At 35.2% G+C, this 23,721-nt stretch overlaps 1 protein-coding gene across 2 annotated transcripts; it reads right to left on the minus strand.

The window, feature by feature from the left end:
• Nucleotides 1-587: 587 nt before the first annotated feature.
• On the minus strand, nt 588-19,730 carry LOC141697078 (uncharacterized). Of its 2 annotated transcripts, none has more exons than XM_074501287.1 (13): nt 19,344-19,730; nt 17,483-17,564; nt 17,255-17,358; nt 16,509-16,635; nt 16,333-16,427; nt 13,232-13,355; nt 12,369-12,449; nt 5,268-5,366; nt 4,998-5,183; nt 4,165-4,299; nt 4,014-4,070; nt 3,580-3,705; nt 588-899 (listed from the first exon to the last, which is right to left on the minus strand). In XM_074501287.1, exons 1-13 carry the CDS (start codon nt 19,382-19,384, stop codon nt 699-701), a joined length of 1,458 nt encoding a protein of 485 aa, XP_074357388.1. In that variant the 5' UTR covers nt 19,385-19,730; the 3' UTR covers nt 588-698. The 2 variants fall into 2 exon arrangements, with proteins under 2 accessions (XP_074357388.1, XP_074357387.1); XM_074501286.1 differs by having other exon boundaries at nt 4,014-4,073; nt 19,344-19,728.
• Between the last annotated feature and the right edge of the window lie 3,991 nt (nt 19,731-23,721).

A 23,721-nucleotide genomic window follows, 5' to 3' on the forward strand; every position in this document is an offset into this window, starting at 1 on the left:
ACATTTATTAACTGATCTTAGTTTAATGTTAAGACTTCGTTCATAAGATTCATAATCATTATAAGATATATAACCAAACAAATGAAAAATGTAATCAACATTTAATTTTTTTTATCATTTTCTTTTTTATTTTCTCTCGCCTCCACATTTTTGTATGTTTTTAATATCATTACTCCACACGGAGCATTAGTTTATATTTTATTTTTGAATATAATTTATCAAGTAACTTAAACTTCAATTTATTAATATTCTGAATTTATTTTTTTGCAAATTATTAATTATTTTAAAATAAGTGGGTGAACCGCAAACCGATCCGCAATAACCGCAAATTCGCAACCGCAAATGACGCGGTTAACCGCAACCGCATTTGCGGTTGTGGATGACAATTTTTTAAAACCGCTCTTCGCGGTTTGGTTCGACTTTTACCCCAAAACCGATCCGATCCGAACCGCGTACACCCCTAGCAGAATATACAACTAAGAAATTGCCTACACTAAAGAGAAAGACAACATAGTCAATAATCAGTTAGTTTTGTTTTGGCTTTCCTTTACGATTATGTTAGGATTTGGGGAGGTCATGGAATGAGGGATGGGAAAGTGTGGATTTTGTATATGCACGAAGACCATTTTAAATAGAGTTTAACCATGAAGAATACAATGAGAACTACAGATTTAGTTCCACCTTATAAAACATAACCACTATGATGACCGGTTTCTTCTGTGTCCAACTCTTTTTAGAATGCCAAGACGCAGGCGTTGGCCTAAGGCTTCCAATTTTTCATGTCTGGATCTCTTAGCTGTTGGAACCTTCTTTTGCTTCAGCTTCATTTTATCATTCTGTGGTTCAAACAATGTTGGTTGACTGTTCCGCAGAGGTGTTGCAAGCACCTTCAAAGTCATCTAGAGCCAGAAAAGTTGTAAGTAATTCACCAGTAAAATTTGAACTAACAAAACGTAGTGATATATTCCCAAGGCTGGTTAGTGAATAAAATAGACCAATTAGTATAGTTAACATTAATTTGACTTGCTATTTCCTCTTGAACATTTGGAGTGACCAGAATGTTTAAGATCTCCTTCGTAGGTAGGCACTTCTTTAATAAAGCTTGTTAAAAAAACCATTAATAATTCCTGCTTACGTAAAGATCAAAGCTTGTTGCGGAAAAATAAACAAACAACTTTGTGTCGACTAGATAATAACACTTGAGCCATATATTAACTAAACACTAACTACTTCTAATAAACTTAGATGTCCAGGAGTTTTGTTTTGTTGGTATAAGGATCTCAAATTCCATTATCTCCAAATAATATGATATAGATAGAGACTACGAATTCCACTACTGTTGTAATTATAGAAAACATATGCTTTTGTGTTATATAACAAATTGAAATTAAAATTGTTTTATTAAAACTTGCAACCTGACACTAACTATACCTTGAAAATTTCACATCAGTCTGATACGAAAAAATCGGGTGTACTTTATCGTTTTAAATTTATAAATATCATTTGTAATAGCAGTATATTGCACTGAACATTGGGTTCCGCGTGAATTTGATTAATAATTAAATTAGTTTCGTAATTTCAAACTAAGTTTGGAGTTGCATTAATACTAGAAGTCTCTTTATGGGAGTAACCCAGGAGCTCTTTCAGTTTCAGTATTAGATCATTTGTAGCTTAGCATATATGTGCAATTCTATTAAGTAGTTTTGTCTATTAAGTAGTTTTGTGACCATTCAAAAACTGATTTCTATCCTCTAATAAGGGGTAGTTATGACTATTTCTGGGGTTAGTATTATTCGGTATATGATATCTGCCCATATTAATATGATTTTCTAGTTATTATGAGTTTAGACAAGTCAGTTGGGACCTTCTTTGGTATATCAAAGCAAACCAGAAGGATATATAGTAGCGTGTGAAACCAAGATAGATTAATATATAGAAAACATAGAAAACCCCTGGGTTTGTAGGTGAACAAGATAATCAACAGCAACACAAACATTAACCTCTCAATATGTACGATTAGAAGTTACAGCCATACACTTAAAACTCATAGTGGATCGATGATCCTAAGATTCAAGACATGGAGGCACTAGTGTTCATTGTCTAAGTTTTGGAATTGATTGACAATTAAGAGTTTGGATCATTTCCTAACATGTCAGTTATGTGTCATTCTGAAGCTTGATAAAAAAGAACATGTAAATTTAACGGAACTTAATTCTAATACACAAGTCATTTTGGGTCATGTTCGGGTCGCCGAGTCGTGCCGTACCATTTTCATTATCTCTGTAAAATATCGTCCAAGGACATTAACCAATATCTTATAGCAGATGAGCCTTTGCATATAGACACAATCATTTAACTCTCTGCAAAACAGCTGAGCCATTGCATATATCAATATGCCTCCTAAGTCTCGTCCTTGTCATTATTATCACAACAGACTTAACTCTTGCCAGCAACGGAAGAAACTAGCTTCTTCTTTGGTGTATATACTACCAGAAGTTTGACGAGCTGACTGATCCAAGGGACTGAAGGCTGAGAATAACCTAACAATAACTCTAATGACTGTGCTAACACGTGCTTCGTGAAGAAAGAATAACAGAACATGTTCAGCGGGTAATTTACAAGAAATCTAATCATCCAAAATCTTTTTAAAAATTGTCTGTAGTTATATCCCTAGACACGGCCTTAGACATATCTCAATCTCGATGATCCGGTTACATTGCGTTCTTAGATCAAATCTTGACAGCCTAGAATAACAGGTTACATCCTTAAGGCAATACCCTGTCAATAAATTTACTCCTTACAGCTTGAAAGGACTGATCCCAGGCAAGATATAACCAGCAAAGGTGGAAAAAAGCACAGTGAAAAGATAAATGGTAGATCTAAAATAGTATAAGAAATCGCAGGGCCAATATCAGCAAGGTCCAATCAGCATAACCCAATAATAATTAATAACCGTAGTCTGCTAGGTCATTTATAGATTTTACTAAATTCAAAAAATTCTACAACTGACCTTTCCAGGTCAAGACTATATGACTTACAAGGGCAACAGCCAAAAAAGAATACAAAAGGTCCAGGAACTTGTAGAGGTGTATCAGTATGTGCATGTGTTAATCCCAAACGGCCATTTTCATGCATTCGTTTACGATTCTAACAAACTGGTATCTTTAGATCTTGATATAATTAAATGCAATATTTAAGATGGTTTGCCAATTTAGGCTTGGATTTCTATCTTGAAGTCTGTCTTCTATAATTATTCCATTTACTTTTTTAATCACTCTCACCATTTTTGATAATTTCAGAATCAAAAGAGATTATGTGGATCAGATTGTGTGGCTCTAGAACACTTATATTTGTTTGTAAAAGTAATAGCCAAAGAGGATAAAATACATCTTAGATCTCCAATGTTACGAAAACAGCCATCTACATGTCCGAATTTAAATGAAAATTTTACATATCTAGACTTAAGTTAGTGTTTTACCATTTGCATCTATGTGGTCAATATATCAATCAAATATATACAAACTCATAAACATATAAAAATTTATATATATACACACACATATATAGAAAGAGAAAGACCTGATGGTTGTCGTCCGAAGTGGTGCAATCAGCTGTAGGTTCATCAACACTGCCCAATGAAGAGCATCTACCCCAACTCTCTCTATTTGAGCTTGTATACGAGGAACATTCCTCATTTGACTTATCCTGTATTTTGAACTTCAAGGTTAAGAACGATTGAATTTGAGAAGGGGCCCCATGATGAGTAGTGCAAATGTGGATACCACATGTAAGACTACACACAGTAAGACGACTATCTTTAAACCAAAACAGAAACAGAAGCCCAAATGAAGTTTTTATAGCTTTAGTTGTTGGCTAAACTATATAAGAATTATTCCACTTCAAAGAGTTGACCGTAGGTTTGCATTAAAAATAAAAATATTACTTTGGTTCACACAACAGCATGGTAGATGATGCTATGATACATATATATAGGTGATTTTTTAGAAGCTCACCTGCAACTGTGATGGATTGTTTCCATTAAGTAAGATGTCTTCATTCATCATAGTTTTCTGCTGTAATAAATATATAATGAAATATTATGACAGGGATCATATATAAGAAAGTTACTGTAATTAAAGCAGGAAGAGATGAATATGCATTTACGCTTGCAACTTGAGCAATGTCAGAAAGCGAATCGCCAACGGTTTTTGCTGCTGAAACACTGGGTGGGGCAGATGAAGAGCTTTCCGCGTCATTACCCATAGTTCGGATGCCGGATATTATCTCATACAACAGACTCTACAGACAAAAAACTTAAGGTTTAAATCTTTGTTTGCAAAATCAGGCATTGAAAGACTGGACATAATCGATTTGGAATTAAAAAGAGCGGTCACAATATTGTTTTGAAGACTTCGAAAGTACACTCTGACGTATAAACCGTACTAATTTTCCATCATTGTATTCATTCAATATATTCTTCTCTTGTGTCAATTTATATCTTTAATGTGTAAAAATGGAAGATTAATGCATCTGAAACTAATGCACCGACTAGAAAAGGAGAAAACCTGCATAAAATATTACGGACCTAAAGAATATTATTTGAAATTAATGCAATAAAATGCATAGTACACTTCACCGAGACGGACAAAAGGGAACAGAAAGTGTAACTTTTTAATGAGATTGAGTCCAGTATCCTTGTTAAAGGTTTGAGTCTAAAATTTTTGTATCTTTTCATGTCATAAAACCAACACTGGAGCATAAATAGCTTGGGAGCAAGATGTTGCCACAAGGCTTTTATATCACGTAAAATGCACATTGTGTACCTGTAGTTTTGACTTGGTGTTTTAAAATAGCAGTTTGTGTAGTTTGAATTTCCAAATCCTTGTACCATGTGTACTACCGTTAAAAAAACGCTAAACACCGTAAAATATTACAAGAATAAATGTTTTTTATTTGATATTTATAATTAAAAACCCATCTTGATGAGCAGATATTACCTCATCCATACCAGCACCAAATTTCAGGTCCCCTAAATCATAATATTTCTCAACTTTCTTCGAATAAGGAGCTGTCGGTCGGGGAGGATGAAGAACATTGTAGAAGAATATGGATACTGAATCATAATAAAACTGTGGCCGGGAGGAGTTGTGATCACCGTCAAATTTTATGATATTTTTGTCACCCTTTAGAAAGAGAGAAAACATGTCAAAAACTCGTGTGTTTCAATTTGGAATATAGCCTTAAGATCTTAGGAAGAAGCTTAATACCGCATAGGATTCAAAGATGAGGTCAGAGTGGCTGGGTTTAATAAACTTGTCATCATTAGCATGTCCAAATAAAGCGGGAATAAATGTTTTTGGCGCAACCTGCAGTATCCAAACAGTTGAAATAATGTGATTATGTAAAAAGAAAATTTGGTAGACACATGCTACTGATAAGACATCAAGAAAATTATATTATTCTACCTGCAGCATTACTTACAAGATTAAATAATCAAGCTGTAAGCACTTAAAAACAGTATTTTTTTTTTTTTAGTAATACTTGCTTACCAGAAAGAGAGTTATGTTAAGAAAAATTGTTCAGTGGCTAATTAGCATTTGTAGTGTGATAGAGCCCCAATCAGATACACGTATTCGAGGCGCAATAAAAGGGGTGGCTAGACTGTCTAATTGATATTACTAAATCAATTAGAAGATATATAATATATATATATATATATTCTATTATTAATTAATATGAATCTGGGAGAATAATTAGTATCTTCTATACTTGGAAAGTACTGATTGTGATAGAATATATTGTCAAGAGAGGAGTTGAGAGAGACATGCAGAAAATTGATTTGTATTGAGCTACTTATGCTCTAGGGAGAGTACCAGGTCTCTCGAATACCTGGGTATCTATCTTTCTGATATTATAGTCAATAAAACACTCTTGAATCTCTGATATTCCTAGGCTATTGTTGATTTTTGTTGCTGACATATATCAAGGGTTCTATCATTTGGCATCAGAGCGAGGTTATGAAAAACACTCGAATGGATACGCGGGTGGAGTCAATGGAAAGTGAATTGAAAATCTTGAAGGAAGACATGATACGGTTGCCTGTAGTGGAACAAGGGATTGCAACCTTAGTGGACCAATTTCAGCAAACGTGCACAAGAGGAACTTATGAAAGAACTGACAGGCAATGCCAAGTTGCTTGGAGAAAAAGGGTCGAACTCAACAGAAACACCATCTTTTAACCAGGGAATGGCCTGGAGAAGGGATCTTAGGAGAGACCTGATTTTAGGGCTCGAAAAATTGAGTTGCCTATTTTTGAGGGTGAAGATCCAGATTCATGGACTTATAGGGCTGAACGTTTTTTTACTCTAAATCGTCTCAATAACGCTGAGAAATTGGAAGCAGCTGTTGTGTGTTTGGAGGGTGATGCTCTTAATTGGTTCAGATGGGAAGATAAGCGTAGGAAGATAACAAACTTGGAAGAATTGAAGTCTTTGTTACTGAGAAGGTTTCGTAACAACCAAGAAGGCTCTATGTATGACAAATTTCTTGGCCTAAAACAAGAAACTACGGTGAAGGAATACAGGAAGCAATTTGAGATGTTGGCTGCCTCGTTGGAGCAGATATCAGGACCTATTCTGGAGTCTACATTTGTAAAGGGGCTAAAATCAGATATTAAGGGAGAATTAAGGATACTGGAGCCCAGTGGATTAGAAAAGACAGTGGACCTGGCCCAAAAGGTTGAGGACAAAATTAAATTTCACACAGAAGAGAGGACTGGGTTTATTTAGGAATAACGGGCTAAATCCCAATAACCTCGCCGGGGATGTTCCCAAGACCAATGAACGTGGGACTGTTGTAGGAGAGCGTTGTGGTGGATACCGACGTTTGACAGATGCGGAGCTACAAGCCAAACGTGCTAAAGGGTTATGTTACCTTTGTGATGAAAAGTACTCTATCGACGATCGATGTAAGAAACCTGAGTTACAAGTGTTAGTGAAGCAAGAAGGAAAGTTAGAGGATAATGAAGAAATTAAAGAGATAAAAATCAAGGCCCGCAATGTACAAACTGAAGCACAAACAGTGGAAGTATCCCAAAATTCAGTGGTTGGGCTAACTCCACCAAAAACTATGAAAATTACCGGCAACATTTATGGCTTTTATTGTCGTGGTTCTTGTGGATAGTGGTGTTTCACACAACTTTATTACGAAGGAGGTGGTCCAGAAATTGAATATGTCCATTACTCCAACAGAAGCTTACGGGATACAAATGGGATCTGGACAAGCAATTCCAAGCGAAGGTGTCTGCAAAGGAGTGATGATTTCTTTACAGGGTATAGAGATTGTTGACGATTTCCTTCCGTTGGAGTTGGGAAGCACAGATGTAATCTTAGGAGTACAATGGCTTCAAACTCTGGGTAACACATATCATAACTGGACAACACATACCATGAAGTTTACTATCGAAAGAAAAACTATCACGTTAAAAAGAGACCTGACTTTACAAAAAATGCGAATATCTCCAAGGGCTATGTTACGAACTTTGAAACAAGAGGGAACAGGTGTAATGGTGGAACTAGGAAGCTCGATTATTATGACTATCGAGGATGATGCATCAATTTATTTGGCAATTATGGAGGTGTTGCAAAAGTTTGAAAAGGTTTTTCACATGCAGGCAACTCTGCCCCCAAGTAGAGGCCACGAGCACGCTATCATTTTACGACACGGAGTGCCTCCAGTTAGTGTACGACCTTATCGTTACCCTCAAATTCAGAAGGATGAGATTGAGAAGTTGGTGAAAGAAATGCTGGCAGCAGGGATTATACAACCAAGCAACAGCCCCTTTTCGAGTCCAGTTCTATTGGTGAAGAAAAAAGACGGGAGTTGGCGTTTTTGCATAGACTATCGTGCTTTGAATAAAGAAAATGTGCCTGATAAATTTTCAATTCCAGTGATTGATAAATTGCTTGATGAGTTACATGGGGCTAATGTGCTTTCATAATTGGATCTTAAATCTGGATACCATCAAATTCGCGTGGGAGAGGAGGATGTGCATAAGACAGCTTTTCGAACTCATGAGGGACATTATAAATTTCTTGTCATGCCTTTTGGACTTACTAATGCTCCAGCAACCTTCCAATCCTTGATGAACGAAGTGTTCAAACCATACCTCCATCATTTTGTGCTTGTATTTTTTGATGATATCTTGGTTGCACCCATGGAAGCCCACGCACAACACTATGCTACGGTATTAGAAATTCTGGATAGTCATGAATTACAGGCTAATACGAAAAAGTGCACTTTTTCCAGACAAAGAATTGAGTATTTGGGTCATATAATTTCGGGTGATGGAGTGGCGGTGGATCCATCCAAGATACAAGTCATGGTTAACTGGCCGATTCCTAAAACTCTTAAAGAGTTGCGTGGTTTCCTGAGACTCACCGGATATTATCGCAAGTTTGTGGAAGGTTATGGTAGTATAGCACGACCACTAACGGATCAGCTGCGAAAGGATCGATTTGGGTGGACATCGGAAGCTACAATAGTATTTGAAAAGCTTAAAATGGCAATGGTTTCTGTTCCGGTTCTTGCCTAGCCTGATTTTAATAAACAATTTGTGGTGGAAATTGACGCATCTGGATATGGGTTAGGAGCCGTGTTAATGCAGGATCAACGTCCTTTAGCTTATTATAGTCAAGTTCTTAATTCTCGATCCCAACTGAAGTCTATATACAAGAAAGAACTTATGGGAATTGTCCTCGCAGTGCAGAAATGGAGACCTTATTTGTTAGGAAGACAATTTATTGTTCGAACTGACCAGCAGAGTCTTAAGTACCTTTCGGAGCAGCGTTTGGTGAGCAATGAGTACCAAAAGTGGCTGATAAAATTGTTAGGGTGTGATTTTATCATTCAGTATAGGCCAGATGTTGGAAATTGTGTTGCTGATGCTTTGTCTCGCAAACCCGTGGGGGCTAATTGTTTCGAATTACCATATACCAGCTATGCAGATTGGAACGTACTTAAAAAAGAGGTTGAAAATGATAAATTTCTATCTCATGTGGTAGCTGATTTAAAGTTGGGAGAGAGGGTTCTTGAATTTAGTTTGGAACGAGGTAAATTGTTGTATAAAGGTCGACTGGTCTTGGCAAGGACCTCATCCTTGATACCAATATTTTTGAGCGAGTATCATTGCTCTCCTATTGGGGGTCACACAGGAGAGGTGAAAACTTACCAGAGGTTAGCTGCTGATATTTATTGGGTGGGTATGAAGAAGACCGTATGTGAATTTGTGAAAAGTTGTGACGCTTGTCAGCGCAACAAACACCTAGCAATGTCACCTGCTGGTCTCCTACAGCCTCTTACATTACCAAGTTAAGTGTGGGAAGATCTAAGGATGGCTTTCATCGAAGGGCTGCCAAAATCTGAAGGACTGGACACAATTTTAGTTTTCATGGATCGTTTGAGTAGGTACGGTCATTTTTATTACTCTCAAACACCCTTTCAATACTAAGAATGTGGCTGAAGCATTTTTGAAATATGTTGTTAAGCTACATTTTGTGCCGCGTACTATTGTGTCTAATCGTGATAGAGTGTTTCTAAGCAATTTTTGGACAGAGTAGTTTCGGTTGCAAGGTACTGACCTCCGCCATAGCACGACTAACATTCCACAAACGGATGGCCAATCTGAGGTGGTAAATCGTAGTTTAGAAACTTATCTCCGATGTTTTCCTTCTGGTCAGCCTTGTAAATGGGCAAAGTGGATTTCTTGGGCTGAGCATTTGTACAATACTAGCTTTCACAGCTCTCTAGGTTGTACTCCATTCAAGGTTCTTAATGGTCGAGATCCCCCTCCGCTGATTCGTTATATAGAAGGTTCAACTGCAGTAATTGAGGTAGAATCTATGTTAGAAGAACGGGATGCATTCCTTGATGATTTAAAAATGAATCTTCTTCGTGCACAACAAAAGATGAAACACTTAGCTGACACAAATCGTAGGGACGTCGAATATCAAGTTGGAGATGAAGTATATGTGAAAATTCGACCCTACCGACAACGCTCTTTGGCTGGACGCAAGAACGAGAAGCTAGTTGCCCGTTACTATGGTCCATTTAAAGTTCTACAACATGGGGGTCCAGTGGTGTATAAACTTAGTTTACCTCCTACTACAGTTGGGTATAGATCTGCGCTATATCCTGACTGATCAGCAGGTTATAGTGCATATGTTGGTTCTAGTGTCCAGTCTAATTTATTGTTGATTGCCATTAACGGCATCCCTTCTTGAAAAGATTATGATTACAAAAACAAACAAAGATTGGATTCAAAGAGATGAATCAGTGAAATGTTCACTGTTCTTTTACAGAGACATGTGATTTTTGATTAAAGGCCAATGAGGGCTGATGTTTTCATTCGCTCAACTATTTTAAATAAATAAAAGTATTTTGAAATCATTTAAAGATTGTTTCGGGAAGTTTCTTTGATCTAATACCTGGAAACCAATTATGATACTTGCTGGGCATTTTTAGCTCACTCTTGTTTTGTCAATTCTTATTTCTTTCAGTATCAAATGAGGACAAGAGTGATTAACTCTTAATAGACAGCAAAAATGGAGAGTTTCCAGCTGAAGGAATTTGAAGGTATCGGAGTGAACAATACGAGGAATTAGTAAAGAGGTAATGAAATTGCATTTAGATATTGAAATTTTAGAAGGTTAGATTCTTGTTTCATACCATAACCTGTAAGCGATCCGGAATAATGAGGGGTTATCTGTATATTTGTTTTAATATACAAGATTATATTGTTTAAAGTTGTTTAGTGACACTCAATCTTGACCCCGGATTTGGGGATGCTACAAAGGTCGCCTCCCAAACCACCACCATATCATTCTCATGTAACCTTTTATGTAACCTTTTATAGGAAAGAGTTTGTGGAAGGAAGAGCCTGATACCATTACACAAGTAACCATATTCAATTAAAAAGTCACCTACCAGGCTATTTGGTAGAAAGCTTCTCCCAACTTTCATAAAAATCCTCCTTTATAGTGATTGATCGAAATAAAAAAGGATCTAAATTCTCGTTACATTGATTCTAATTGATGACTTAAGACAGGTGATCTCATCTAATCCCAGAGATCTCATTATTCTGCTACTTATTATAACCGAAATAATCTAAGAGAAGTAAAAAGTTTCCTTGTTTAGAACTTTTTCTCGCACTCTTGTTCTCTTCGCTATATTCTTCGCATAAATTTAAACACGGATCTATAGAAAGGTGAGTATAGTTCCCTCAATCGTACGATAACGAGACATTTAAAAAAAGACAACAAAGAATAAACAAAAATATAATTAAACGGGGGGTGGGAGGACTCGAACCCAAATATGTTTGTTGGATGCTTGCTTCTAATGAGTGAATGGAAGAGAACTATTGTTAATGGCAGCATCACATGCCTTATCGCGCTGTTTTTAGTTCTTTGAATAATAAAAAAATTTTGACTCTGGTTTTCGTTTGAACTGATTTAGATTTGTAAATCCCTTGAGTAATTTATGGTTCTTTTTAGTTACATGGATATTACCTACCTCCCTACATTATGTTGGGGACAGGCTGTGCTCACAGCCATTTATTCGTAAATCATTTGCCTTAAGTGTTACAATATATTGCTCCTCTCTCGACTCTTCTCCAAACTTATCCAGATGCACATATTGTTTATAATCTTCCATTAAAAAGATTTGGTTGCGTATCTTATGTTCATGTTTTAAGTCTCAGTTACTCAAAATATAATCCCCGTGCTATGAAGTGTGTATTTTTGGGTTATTCTTCTACAAAAAAATGCTATCACCCGTCAATAAGAGATCTACTCGTATGTATGTTCCGTACGATGTTACCTTTGATGAAGCCTTCTACTCCACCACTCCAATTCAGGGAGGGACACTCAAAACAAGTTTCTAGCGGTAGGAATCTCCTACTATGAAAACTTCAATTGTTGTGGCAAGTGATTTAACAAAATGGTATAATACTATGATGGTGAAGCAAACCTAGTGATATCACATAGTACCTTTTTTGTGCAAGGTCAATTACAGAAATATTAATAATCACACATGTGTCTTCACTGAGGCTTGAACGCTTGACCACTTCTTACCAAGAAAGGGATTTCACATTGTTGGTACTATGAAAATAATTAAAACAAGAGTTAACCAAAGAGAGCCGAAGATCCATATCTCATGATTTTTGTAAAAGATAGTGTACATTTTTACCAAATATATGCAAAAGAATATTCAACCAACAAAGATCATTAAATAAATAGTACCCAGTTCCAAATAAAGAGGGTGCAGAAACCCTACATTAATACAATCAATGAATTCTATAGAACAGCATATACCTGTACACACTTCAGGTCCATGATATCAAATTTGGCCCTCTTCTGTATTACTCGCCGCATGTATTGTACCGCTACCTTCACCTGAATGAGGGAGTTCTATTAATTACATTTGGGGAACATAGCTCTATCATTGAAGCTGCATAACCTTTACAAACTGTGTCTTAAGAAAAATCCTGAAAGATTTGATATACTTATAAAAGTATGATAGTCAATATGCATAATATTCATTTTGGATAAAAAAAATGATTAATTTTAACCGGTACTAAAAAATTTATGTTGTCCTCTTCACTATAAATTAAACACACGAACAACATACAAATAATTGGAGGGAGAGAAAAGATTGAAGGAGAACACATCGCCAATAACAATTGGAGGGACAGAAAAGATTGATGAATAATTGGACTGGAAGATGTAATATACAGAAAATGTAAACCATGAGCTTAAGTAATTAGTCAACATACATGTGTTTTTAGAAATGATCAATTAAAAAAGAAAAAAAAAATTATTAACTAGTTGACACTCAATGCGCAATAGATCAAAAAGTTAATGTCTTCACGTGTGATTAATTGTTTGTACAATCAGCGCTTGTGAAGAAGGCCAATATGTCAAAAAACAAACTGAATTACTTTATTGTATTTAGCAATAATTGGGGGCCAAATCCGTCAGTGAACATCGCAACAATAGTCATGCACTAGAAAAGGGAAAGGACGAGCTTGTAACGCATGGGTAAGCCTTGTACTTGACACAATTTGATGATGTGACCTCCCTTATTATGTTGGACACTTGTATAATACATTGGACACCTGGAGTACCTATCAATGGAATTTTTTTCTGTTTGTATTTAAAATATATAAAACCAATACCGTAAATTTAGGAAGCCTGATTTTGTACACATCCACCAGTTCCATCATCAGGTCAAACAAATTCGAGAAGGCACTGTCTAACACCATTCCAGCTATAGAAGGATCTTCTGCTCCATAAAGTAGGCTGCAATCAAGAAGCAAAGATTAATTTAATAATTTGTAAGGATAATACAGTTCTTTAATGTTTTAAAGAGACTGATTCCTTACAAAATTATAAATAAGGTAATAATCATTCAAACCTTTAATTACAAACTAATCAGTCTCTTAGTCCGTGGACTCTTTCCATAGTTATAACTTATAAGTAGCTTTTGTCCACTTATTAGTTGATGAAGTTTTTTGAGGACGAATTAAATCGTTTAATTTATTTCATTTTCCAATTCTATGCTTGGTAGGTTTATAAATGTGCTATAAATATGAAGATCACTCAGATATACAAATAAAATTAAGCATTTTGTACTAAAGGAATATAATGACTCCAACAAGGAAAGTTGTGATGTGCAAGAATAGAAATAATGCAATTCTGCAACGGAAGAAAGTCCTGCTAATTGAGAGCAAAATGCTATTTAGAATAACTGTCATGCAAATTCTATTCACTTGACTTTTTGTAATTCATTCAATATAAAGAGGAGACACTTCAATTTCTAGAAAAATTAAGATTATCTCGGTTATATTCAGTTTTTTCATCGCTTTCCCTTGTGTACTCGAAGCTTTTCAAAAATATCAAGTTATTCCATTTTATTTTCTGTATCGACTACAACATAAGAACATTGTTTTAGTTGAGTACTATCCCAATCCCTCTAAACTCTACGGGGTGGATGTGGTTGGGTAAATGTTTACCTCTTCTTCAATCTGCATGATGTTGAGTGTAGATGAGTAGTACATAATTGTCACACACACATAACACGACCAATCAACTACTTCTAAAAATAATACATAAAACCAAGTAAAGTTGGGACATTGTATAGCTAGGAGTTCATTAAATCGTTTATATTTCAAGTAACTGTATAAATTTATAAAAATAATTTTTACATAATCTGATCCAAATTTTCGGATGCTTATAGTCATAATTATTAATCTTGTTTTAAATTTAAACTTAGTAGAATTGTCGAACATTGACATACATAATGATATTTTCTCTATAATCACTTTCTATTATTTATTATTCACGTATTATTACTCAGTTACATTAGTTCATTTGTTTTGAATAGACAAACAACACACTTGTCGTATCTAATACTTATGAATCTATTTCTCAACAATAGTTTTAAAAAAAAATGACTTAACAAATTCTACTATGTCAAAAAGAAACTTTATATAATCAACATTTTCGGTTCAATCTGATGATATATACCAAGAGTCCTAAATAAACTACATAAATATGCTTATTCCCATTAAAATTCTCGTTTGACCTATTAACTATGTGTGATGCGGAGCACATATAGTTGTCAGTGGAATTTACGAAAAGCACGAGAACACATTCTAAACGAGGAATCTTTGACTTTTCTTTATTTATGCAATCTTCATAATTTTAATAGTAACAAAATAATGTGATATTAGGATTTGTCAAGATCGCCGAATCTTCATAGATTATTTACCGTCAAAATAATCCGATTTTTGGAACAGCTATTAAAGGGTCACTTGCCTTATTTTCATGATTAGTATAAATAAATGAAAATCAAAGATCCTTTCCTATTTTTGATCACCCACTATTAAAGGGTATTAACTGCGAATTAAGGCACCAAGATATACTATACTTCTCTATATCAGTTTTCAATTATTTTTCGTCTTTGTATAAGCTGTTCTTATATATAAACCAATATGCCAGAGAGATCAATCACATATATATACAAGCCAGATCTGATCATTATTTGGTCAGAAGAAGGCAACAAAGAGACGCAAACTATGTCAACTGAAGCATTTTGCATCTCCAATCAAAGCAACCGACCGGATTCATTCAATACAACAGTAAAACAATTCTAGCCGAAACACGATGTTCAGGTAAACTAACCAATTTCGAAAATCAAAGGAAAAAAACATCTATGGCAAGTTAAGCCTTATTCTTGGTGTACATCCTCATTGAGTTGTTAGTTTTTGTTTATCAATTTGCATATTTCACAATGACGTCGAATAGAGCTTTAAGATGTTAAACACTTGATCTACAAATACCGAATTTCTATTAAGTAGACATCTAGAAGCACGTATAGGTTGCTGCATTAGCAAGGTGAGAGAAATGAGGAAGACCAGAACATAGAGGTTATCAATTTCTAGGTCACTCTTCAGTCTTTTAATCTGACACCTGTGTTACTATAACTCTTAGATTTCGCACGCCTTTCCCATATGAGAAAAAAGAATATGAAGTGGCACATATTGACCAACTACAACACCACATATGAGATGAACTTAGGATGCCAAAATATAAAGGACAAGATATAAGAAAAAAGAAGACGAATGGCCTCGATATTACTGTAATGACATGCATGTATAACAAAAATCCAATGTACTATGCTTAGAAAAAACATTATCCGTATTTTTTACAAAACAGTGCTGAACTTGAGTGTATATATGTTTAACTTTTCCTACAATATCATACATAATATATTTTCTTTTTCAATAAATATGAAGTTCCCCTTGTACCCGCTTCCAGAGCAAGTCAAGGTCCCTATGTTGCAAATTCTTAAAATTTTGGGGTCAGATTTGTGAATTTCGTCTGACACGTGACACTTGAACAAGGATACGAGTTCATGATACTGTAGTCTTCATTTTAGTATTCAAAACTGGCGAAACTGAGTGGTTTCGAGTGCAGGTCACTAACTGGAGACTTCATTTATGTTCTCATAATTTGGCAACTGATTATAGCACTTTTTTTTTAACCTATTAGGTCAATGTTAAGAGATGTTATGTAATTAGGATACTTAATCGGTAAGGGTCTTCTTCATTATAATTGATAATATTGAAATCTTTTAATGTTTGAGGAAAATTGAAGTAATAAATTCAACAAAGGGGCATATTTTTAGGCATGAAAAACAAGTAAAATATGAATATACGAGAACTTATTTAAAAAGTTCCTAGTTAAATGACTGATCCATAATTTAAAGACGTACCTGGTTACAGCTCCCATTGACCTTCCCCAAAGACCTATGCATGATATTTGGTTGTTGCTTCTCAAATAAGACACTGCAACCTTAAGGTCATCTTTCTGTCATTGAAAAAAAAATTACTTAACAGTTAACACTTACCGCCTAGAACAGAACTATTGAAAATCACGAGGAAAGAATACCTCGTGCCAACCAAGACTAACATAATCTCCATCTGATAAGCCAGAACCAGAAAAATCAAGTGTAAACACAGTAATGTTAAATGGAAGAAGTATTACAGCAGCCTCATTTGCGTCTGCCCTACATCCACTGCATTGTCAATATTAAAAAATTTACGGGTTAAATGTGTGCCGAACTGATGTAAAAAAAAAAGGCACGAAAGTTATAAAGTAAAAGGCTCGGGTGGTTAAATTGCAACCCGATCACAACCCCCAAGTAACCTCCAACTGTCAAAGGAACACAGCACTCGTGTATGCATATATATATATATATGCGTGTGTGTGACTGAATGTATAATATCATTGGATATATATATATGCGTGTGCGTGACTGAATGTATAATATCATTGGTTTATACCTGTCAACCCAATTACAAAAAAAGAAGATAGTATATCTACCGGGAGAAGGCCCCTAGAGAAGTAGACCCTATATGGCTATATATATATAAATATAATTTACCCAATATTCTCTACACTATGTGTGTGTGTGTATAAACTAATTAATGTCATACGCTGATATTTTCCTTGCTTGGAAACTTTCGTTCTCCCATCATAAATAAAAAATGCTAAGGAAAGGGCCAAAAATTTCTCTCCATATAAAGAACAAAGACAACTTTTGAATGGGAACATGCAAGATACCAGTAGGTAACACAGCTACAGTGAAGAACCAGCTTTCTACAAATATGGTAGACAAGAGAACCATGTGGTACCTGTTTCCATGGCAGTAAATCACACAGGGAAGGGAAGTTTCATTAGGAAACGTAGAAGGAACATAGTGACTGCACTGCAGGACATGGCCTCTTGAATTTCGTAACTGCAAAATTGTTGTACAGTCCACATATTTAGAAAATAATAATTAAATATAGTTCAGAAAAGCACATTGGATGTGTAAATTTTTAAAGAATTAGGAGCTTTAGTGACCACAATCCCATACTTGCCTCTAGGTCTTGTCTTTTGTACTCTTTGCCTGCTGACTTAAACTCTTTTTCCCATAAAAACTGATCTGGATCATATTCTGCCCTGTGTATCAAGCATAAAGATTTTGCATCATAGCAAGCTGTTAGGTTTCCATGTTTCCCTGGTCATATCTGGCCTCTTTCAATTATTTATGAAATTAAGGACATTTTTTGGCAACAATTTTCATTACTCTAAGTCACAGTAGTAATTTCTTCAGGCATACAAATTAGCAATTATTATGTCATGATACCTTAGTTATATTATGGTGGAGTTTAGGGTCATGGGCTGCCTTTTTTCGTAGTGCCAAAGAACTTAAAGTAGAGCTCTACATTCTTCTAAATCATAAAATCCATCTAGAACATTAGTAGTCCAATGGACCAAAGTTTTGCTAAACAGGGGCCAAAAAATGGGTATCAAATTTAAAAACAGGTATATTCAATGTACAAAAAAATCAAAGACAAGTATAATGCTCAAAGAAAGTATCTATATCATAAGATTTAGTAATATTACATAAACGTAACATGTTACAATATATGGTGTGGGCAGGTAGGGTTGTACACAGACCCGGCATTTTCTTAACCATGAGATTGAGATTCTAGGAAAAAATTAAAAGAGTTATAATAATGATGACAAACACTTCAATACCTCTGTATCACATTCGCAATTCAAACATAAACCAAAACGCAATTAATAGTTCTCCATCGCTACACAGCATGCAAACCATCACAAACGTATATGCCAGAATCAAGTCTCTCGGGATGGCTAGAACTTGCATCATCTGTGTAACTATCAATCTATCTATCTAATATATATACACTAAATCAAAACCCTATATACATCTCCTATTAGAGATAAAGGATTTAACTTTTCCCATTTTTCTCGTGATCCTCTTTTTAAAAGTTAGACTTGCTAATGCCTAAATAGCATGTATTTACAATAAAATGAAAATGTATAAATCCATCTGAAGAATATATGATTGTAGTTACAATGAGAAGGGGAAAGATTCCACAGAGAACGGAAGGTTGTTGATTGTAATTACAAGGGAAGAGGATTGCATAAACTAATTACTCACAAAAAAAAAAGACAAATTTTGCTACAGATTCATGCTTATTCTGTTGTTGAGATATTTTGTGTTGATTCAAAAAGAATGTTGAGCGCATAACAAGATTTGTGGAGACCAAGATGGTGAGTCATGTTTAATCTTTAAAAGCAGATAGGAAACCCGTACTCTGCAAACGACAGAAGCAAATTGGTAATTTATGTGTTAACTACAAAAACTAAGTTAAAAAAATAGCACGCACAGTTGTACCCTTGTTCATTCTATGTGCTTGTATGCAAGAACAGATACCAAAAGTTAATTTACATTCATATCAAAATCTGACACTGGATTTCTACCAAACTGGGGAAACCTAATTGACCACTAATTAGGTAGTAAACGACAATAATGTGTGGCAATTAGTATTACCTACATATCTGATGCCATATGGAAAATTGAGGATTATGATTACTAAACACCAAAGATTGGTGGAAGTTTGGCAATTATTAAACTTGTGGAATTTTGGTTTGAAAATTCAAGATAATAGTGATGTTCAGTAAAATGTGGGAATGTTATTTTACATGCGACGGCAATTGACAAAATAATCCGTTATTATGAGTTTACAGCTAGAATTACTGTATTAGTGATAATGTGTAATTCCGAAAGAGCAGAAAATAAACAATTGTATGAGAGGGAGGGGGAGAGGGGGGGGGGGGAGAGCGAGAGAGAGAGAGAGCGAGCGAGCGAGAGAGAGAGAGAGAGAGAGAGAGGGGGGGAGAAAGGGAGGGAGAGAGGGAGGGAGGTACCTGGGTGGGCGAATAACGAAGTTGATAAATTGATCAATCATGTTATGTTGGGTTTGTACAAGAGCAGCTGCTGCAGCTGCTGCTGCTGCTGCTGCTGCTAGTACAAAGTATATAAGAAGTATTTGCAATTGAGGGTTAAGATTGGTGGGTACTTGTCCTTGCCCGCAGATCTCACACAGACCCCAATTGATTATTTACATCAACCGCCCCCGAAAACCATCTCCAAAATAATTATCCGACACACCAACTGGAAACCACCTATTTTACTAGTACACTCCCCCTAAGTTTGTTTATTCTTCATGCGTTGACTTTTCTCTTTACTCGCAAAAGACACGATGGATCAATCTTATTATTATTTGTAGTCCCCTGCAACTACAACCAACTTCAACTTTAATGGTAACTATAAATGACACGAGCAACAAACTGAGTGCCAGCTAACCTAAATTACCTCCGATTCACATAATTCTGAGAAAAAAAAATGACATTATTACCTTTTTTTAACTCATGCATTCGGACTTAAATTCGAAAATCCGGCATTATTCGATAAATGTACCTTTCAACAAGTAATCTCATAAAATCGGAAGTTTATCGGAGTATTAATAAAAAGTAATTTAATTTTAAATTTTCATGATATTTATAAAACTAACACCACACATAGTTCATATGTGATATATAAGTGATTTATTGTGACAACAGGGGTCAAATCCTGAGTCTTTTTCCGAAAAACCGGGTCAAGTTCCGATTTCGAGTCCGAAATAAACTGAAACTTACTGTCCCAAATGCAGCCAACTTGGGTAACGACTAGCCCACCACAGGCCCCAAAAGATCATGATTTGTTGGTGCACAGAGTAGTAGTACTTTGTCTTATAAACTGAAGAGAAGTCTCAAATCTCCTCGATGTGGGATTGGGGTGTTACAAACTCCCACACTTAAACTCCTGACGTCCTCATCAGGCCCGAATAGACAACCCATAGGACCAAGATCGTACATCTATAGCCATTGTGGAATAATACCGGCGGGCTTCGTGTCCCCACCTCCGGACCTCTTGCCATTGTGGGATAATACCACCAGTTTTTATGTCCCCACCTCTAGCAACTTGACGCATCAAGCTTTCGAGAACCTAGCTCTGATACCATATGTGACAACACGGGTCAAATCCCGAGCCTTTTCCGAAAAACCAGGTCAAGTCCCGATTCCGAGTCTGAAATAAGCTGAAGCATACTGTCCCAAATGCAGCCGACTTGGGTAACGACTAGCCCACCACAGACTCCCAAAAGATCATGATTTGTTGGTGCACATAGTAATAGTACTTTGTCTTATAAACTGAAGAGATGTCCCAAATCTCCTCGATGTGGGATTGGGGTGTTACATTTATACATATTTTTATAGGAAAAAAAATAAGTTATAGGTCTGTATTGACTTTTTATTGTCACTTAAATTTTAAAATTTCTGATTTAATTTATTTAATTAAAAAGAATTTAACGGCGTTAAAATCAGAAAATTAGAGTTTTTGATATTCATACGGATCAAAACAATTTTGAATTTGTTAATGATATACAAATTTAAAGTTCAAGTAACCAAATTAAAATTTGAGCCACCCGCAACACTTATATGACATCAATTTTCCCAAACTAGGTCCAATTCAAAAAATCTTAAATTGGACCCTAAATATTAAAGTTCTTGATCGAAATTAGGGACCTAAATTTATGAAATTTTTAATCGGACATAGTTTGTGAAAATTGGTGTCATACGAGTGTTTCCGTTGATTCATATTCTGCAAAACGTGCCTATATATAACAAAACTAAGTCATATTAACAGCCCTAAGATTAAGTTGTATGATAATCAATATTTGTATTATGTAATTGTATTACTGTAGTCTGTCAAAAATTTTAGTATAGACTAGGGGATTTTTCTGTGAACAGTTTCCAAGCTAAAGAATAAACTCTGGAAGAAGATCAAATCTTGATTATGCCTCAGAGAAAAGTGTAGCAGTTTGGAGTTGAATAATGTTGTCCTTGCAAAAATGTTTAAGTCAAGATATCGAAAAGTCACATATCAAGAAATATCGAGAAGTCAGTCGAGAAGTCTAAAATGACTTATAGAGAAGTCCCAAGAGATATCGACAAGTCATTTCTGCATGGAAAAAATCTCAGATATCGACAAGTCAAGTGAAGTGAAGATATAGAGAAATGGAGATATCGACAAGTCAATACCTATAGATCTCAGAGATATCGACAAGTCATTTCTGCATAAAGAAGACTTCAGATATCGACAAGTTAAATGAAGATATAGAGAACTGAAAATATCAACAAGTCAATACCTCATGTAGAGATCTCAGAGATATCGACAAGTCATTTCTGCATGAAGAAGATCTTAGATATTGACAAGTCAAATGAAGATATAGAAAACTGGAGATATCGACTAGTCAATACCTCATGTAGAAATCTCAGAGATATCGACAAGTCAAAAGATCCCCCAACCTACACAGAGCCTGAAAAAGAAAAGGTTGCACTGGATAGCAGTTTAAAACTCATATTGATTGAGTCTCTTGATAATGTAATGTACAATAACATTATCAATTGTGAGTCTGCTAAACAGATCTGGAAGAAAATTGAAATAATGTGTGAGGGAATATAAGAGGTTAGATATAATCAAATAAAGATCTTGGTGACACAGTATGAGGATTTTATGGCTAAACTTAAGGAAAGTGTAATTGGTGTTTTTGAAAGATTCAATAAGTTGATAAATGATTTGCAGCTTCATGACAAGTATTACGAAGTTGAAGAGCACAACCTGAAATTATTGCTCACTCTTCCTCACTATTTGGAACAAAAGATATCTGCTATTAGAGAAGGAAGAGATTTAAGCAGAATGACTCTGGAAGTTTTATATGGGATCTTGAAGATTTATAAGCTGGAAATATTGCAGAGGAAGTCATCGAGGGCTGGAAAAGGTCATGTTGTTGATGGAACTAGTGCCTTGGTTGCCAATGATAGTAAATCATCTGATGATGAACAAGAAGCTCAAACTCCAGTTGTTCAAATTATTGAGCTGAAAAACAAGGAACCACAAAAGCAAGTCGTATTGGAGGTAGAAGATGATGAATACTACACCCTTGATGAACTGGATGAGATGGACCAGTCAATGGCTTACCTTGCAAGGAAAATCTCTAACATTAGGGTTAAGAAGTCAAAGTACTTCAAGAACAAGGGTCAGATATCCAACAACAATAACAATTGGAAAGGAAAAACTCAGTTGGCAAAAGTGTCTACAAAACATGATCTGTTGACAGAACAAAGATAATGTGTTATAATTGTGCTGAGTTAGGTATAACGACTCGTATATTTTTGTATTATTTAAACGTGTAATTGTTGAATAATTAATTAAATAAAATATGTGTATTGGTCATGTCAGCTGTGTTTTGTTTTATTATTATTTATGTGTGATTATTGGTGTGTGGGGATTATTTGTATAATTAATTATTGAGTTGTATTGTTTTGTTTTCACTTTTAAAAGTGGTTTACTGCAGATTTATTTTCATAAATATTTGGATTGTCTCTAAATTTTTTTTTATGGTTTTATAATTTCAATAAGTATTTTTGAGATTTTATAAAACTTAGAAATTAATATTTCATTAATTATTTATCTTTAAATAATTTTCTGATTACATTTATTTATAAATTCAGTATTTAATTCCAGGATGCTTCAAAAATTACGAAACTCATATTTTATTAAGTTTTTAATATTTTGAGAATTTTAGAATTATTTTGGGAGTTTTTAAGATTAAATTCACCCGCACAATTGTTCGTTAAATCGTTAAATGCGGGTATGAGTTGCGTTTCAAAAATGGTTTAAAAATTATAAAATTTTATTTTATTAATTTTTGAATATTTTGAGAATTTTGGTATAAAATTTGTAATTTTTCGATGCACTCTGATGCGCGGCTGGTTCGTTATTTTAACAAAAAAAATGAACCAGAAACATTCTTAAAAATGAGTATGGGACACGTGTATACATTATGTTCATTGAGTTGGTGCGTGTCCTTGTGGTTTGATTCGTGGCAGTAGCAGAATGAGTTAAAAAATAATAAAACAGAACCCCCCACCCCTGTTCTTTGCTCTCGAGTTCATCTGCTCTCTCCCCATTACCTAGTCTCTCGATTTCTCAATCTCTCTTTCTCTCACTCCTTCTTCTCCCTTTTCTTTCCGCTCAGCCTTGCTCGGTTTTTCGGCGATTGTTTGCAGCCGCCCTGTTGTCGCCGTTTCAGGTTTACGGCAAGGTGACTGTTGTGTGAGTGTGTGCACAGTTTGTGTGCTGAATTGTGTTGTGTTCGATTCTTTCTCCAGGTTTGTTGCCTCCTGGTGGTTACTTTTTGAC

Source organism: Apium graveolens, chromosome 11 (assembly GCF_009905375.1).
Source record: "Apium graveolens cultivar Ventura chromosome 11, ASM990537v1, whole genome shotgun sequence".
In the NCBI taxonomy this organism is placed as follows: domain Eukaryota; kingdom Viridiplantae; phylum Streptophyta; class Magnoliopsida; order Apiales; family Apiaceae; genus Apium; species Apium graveolens.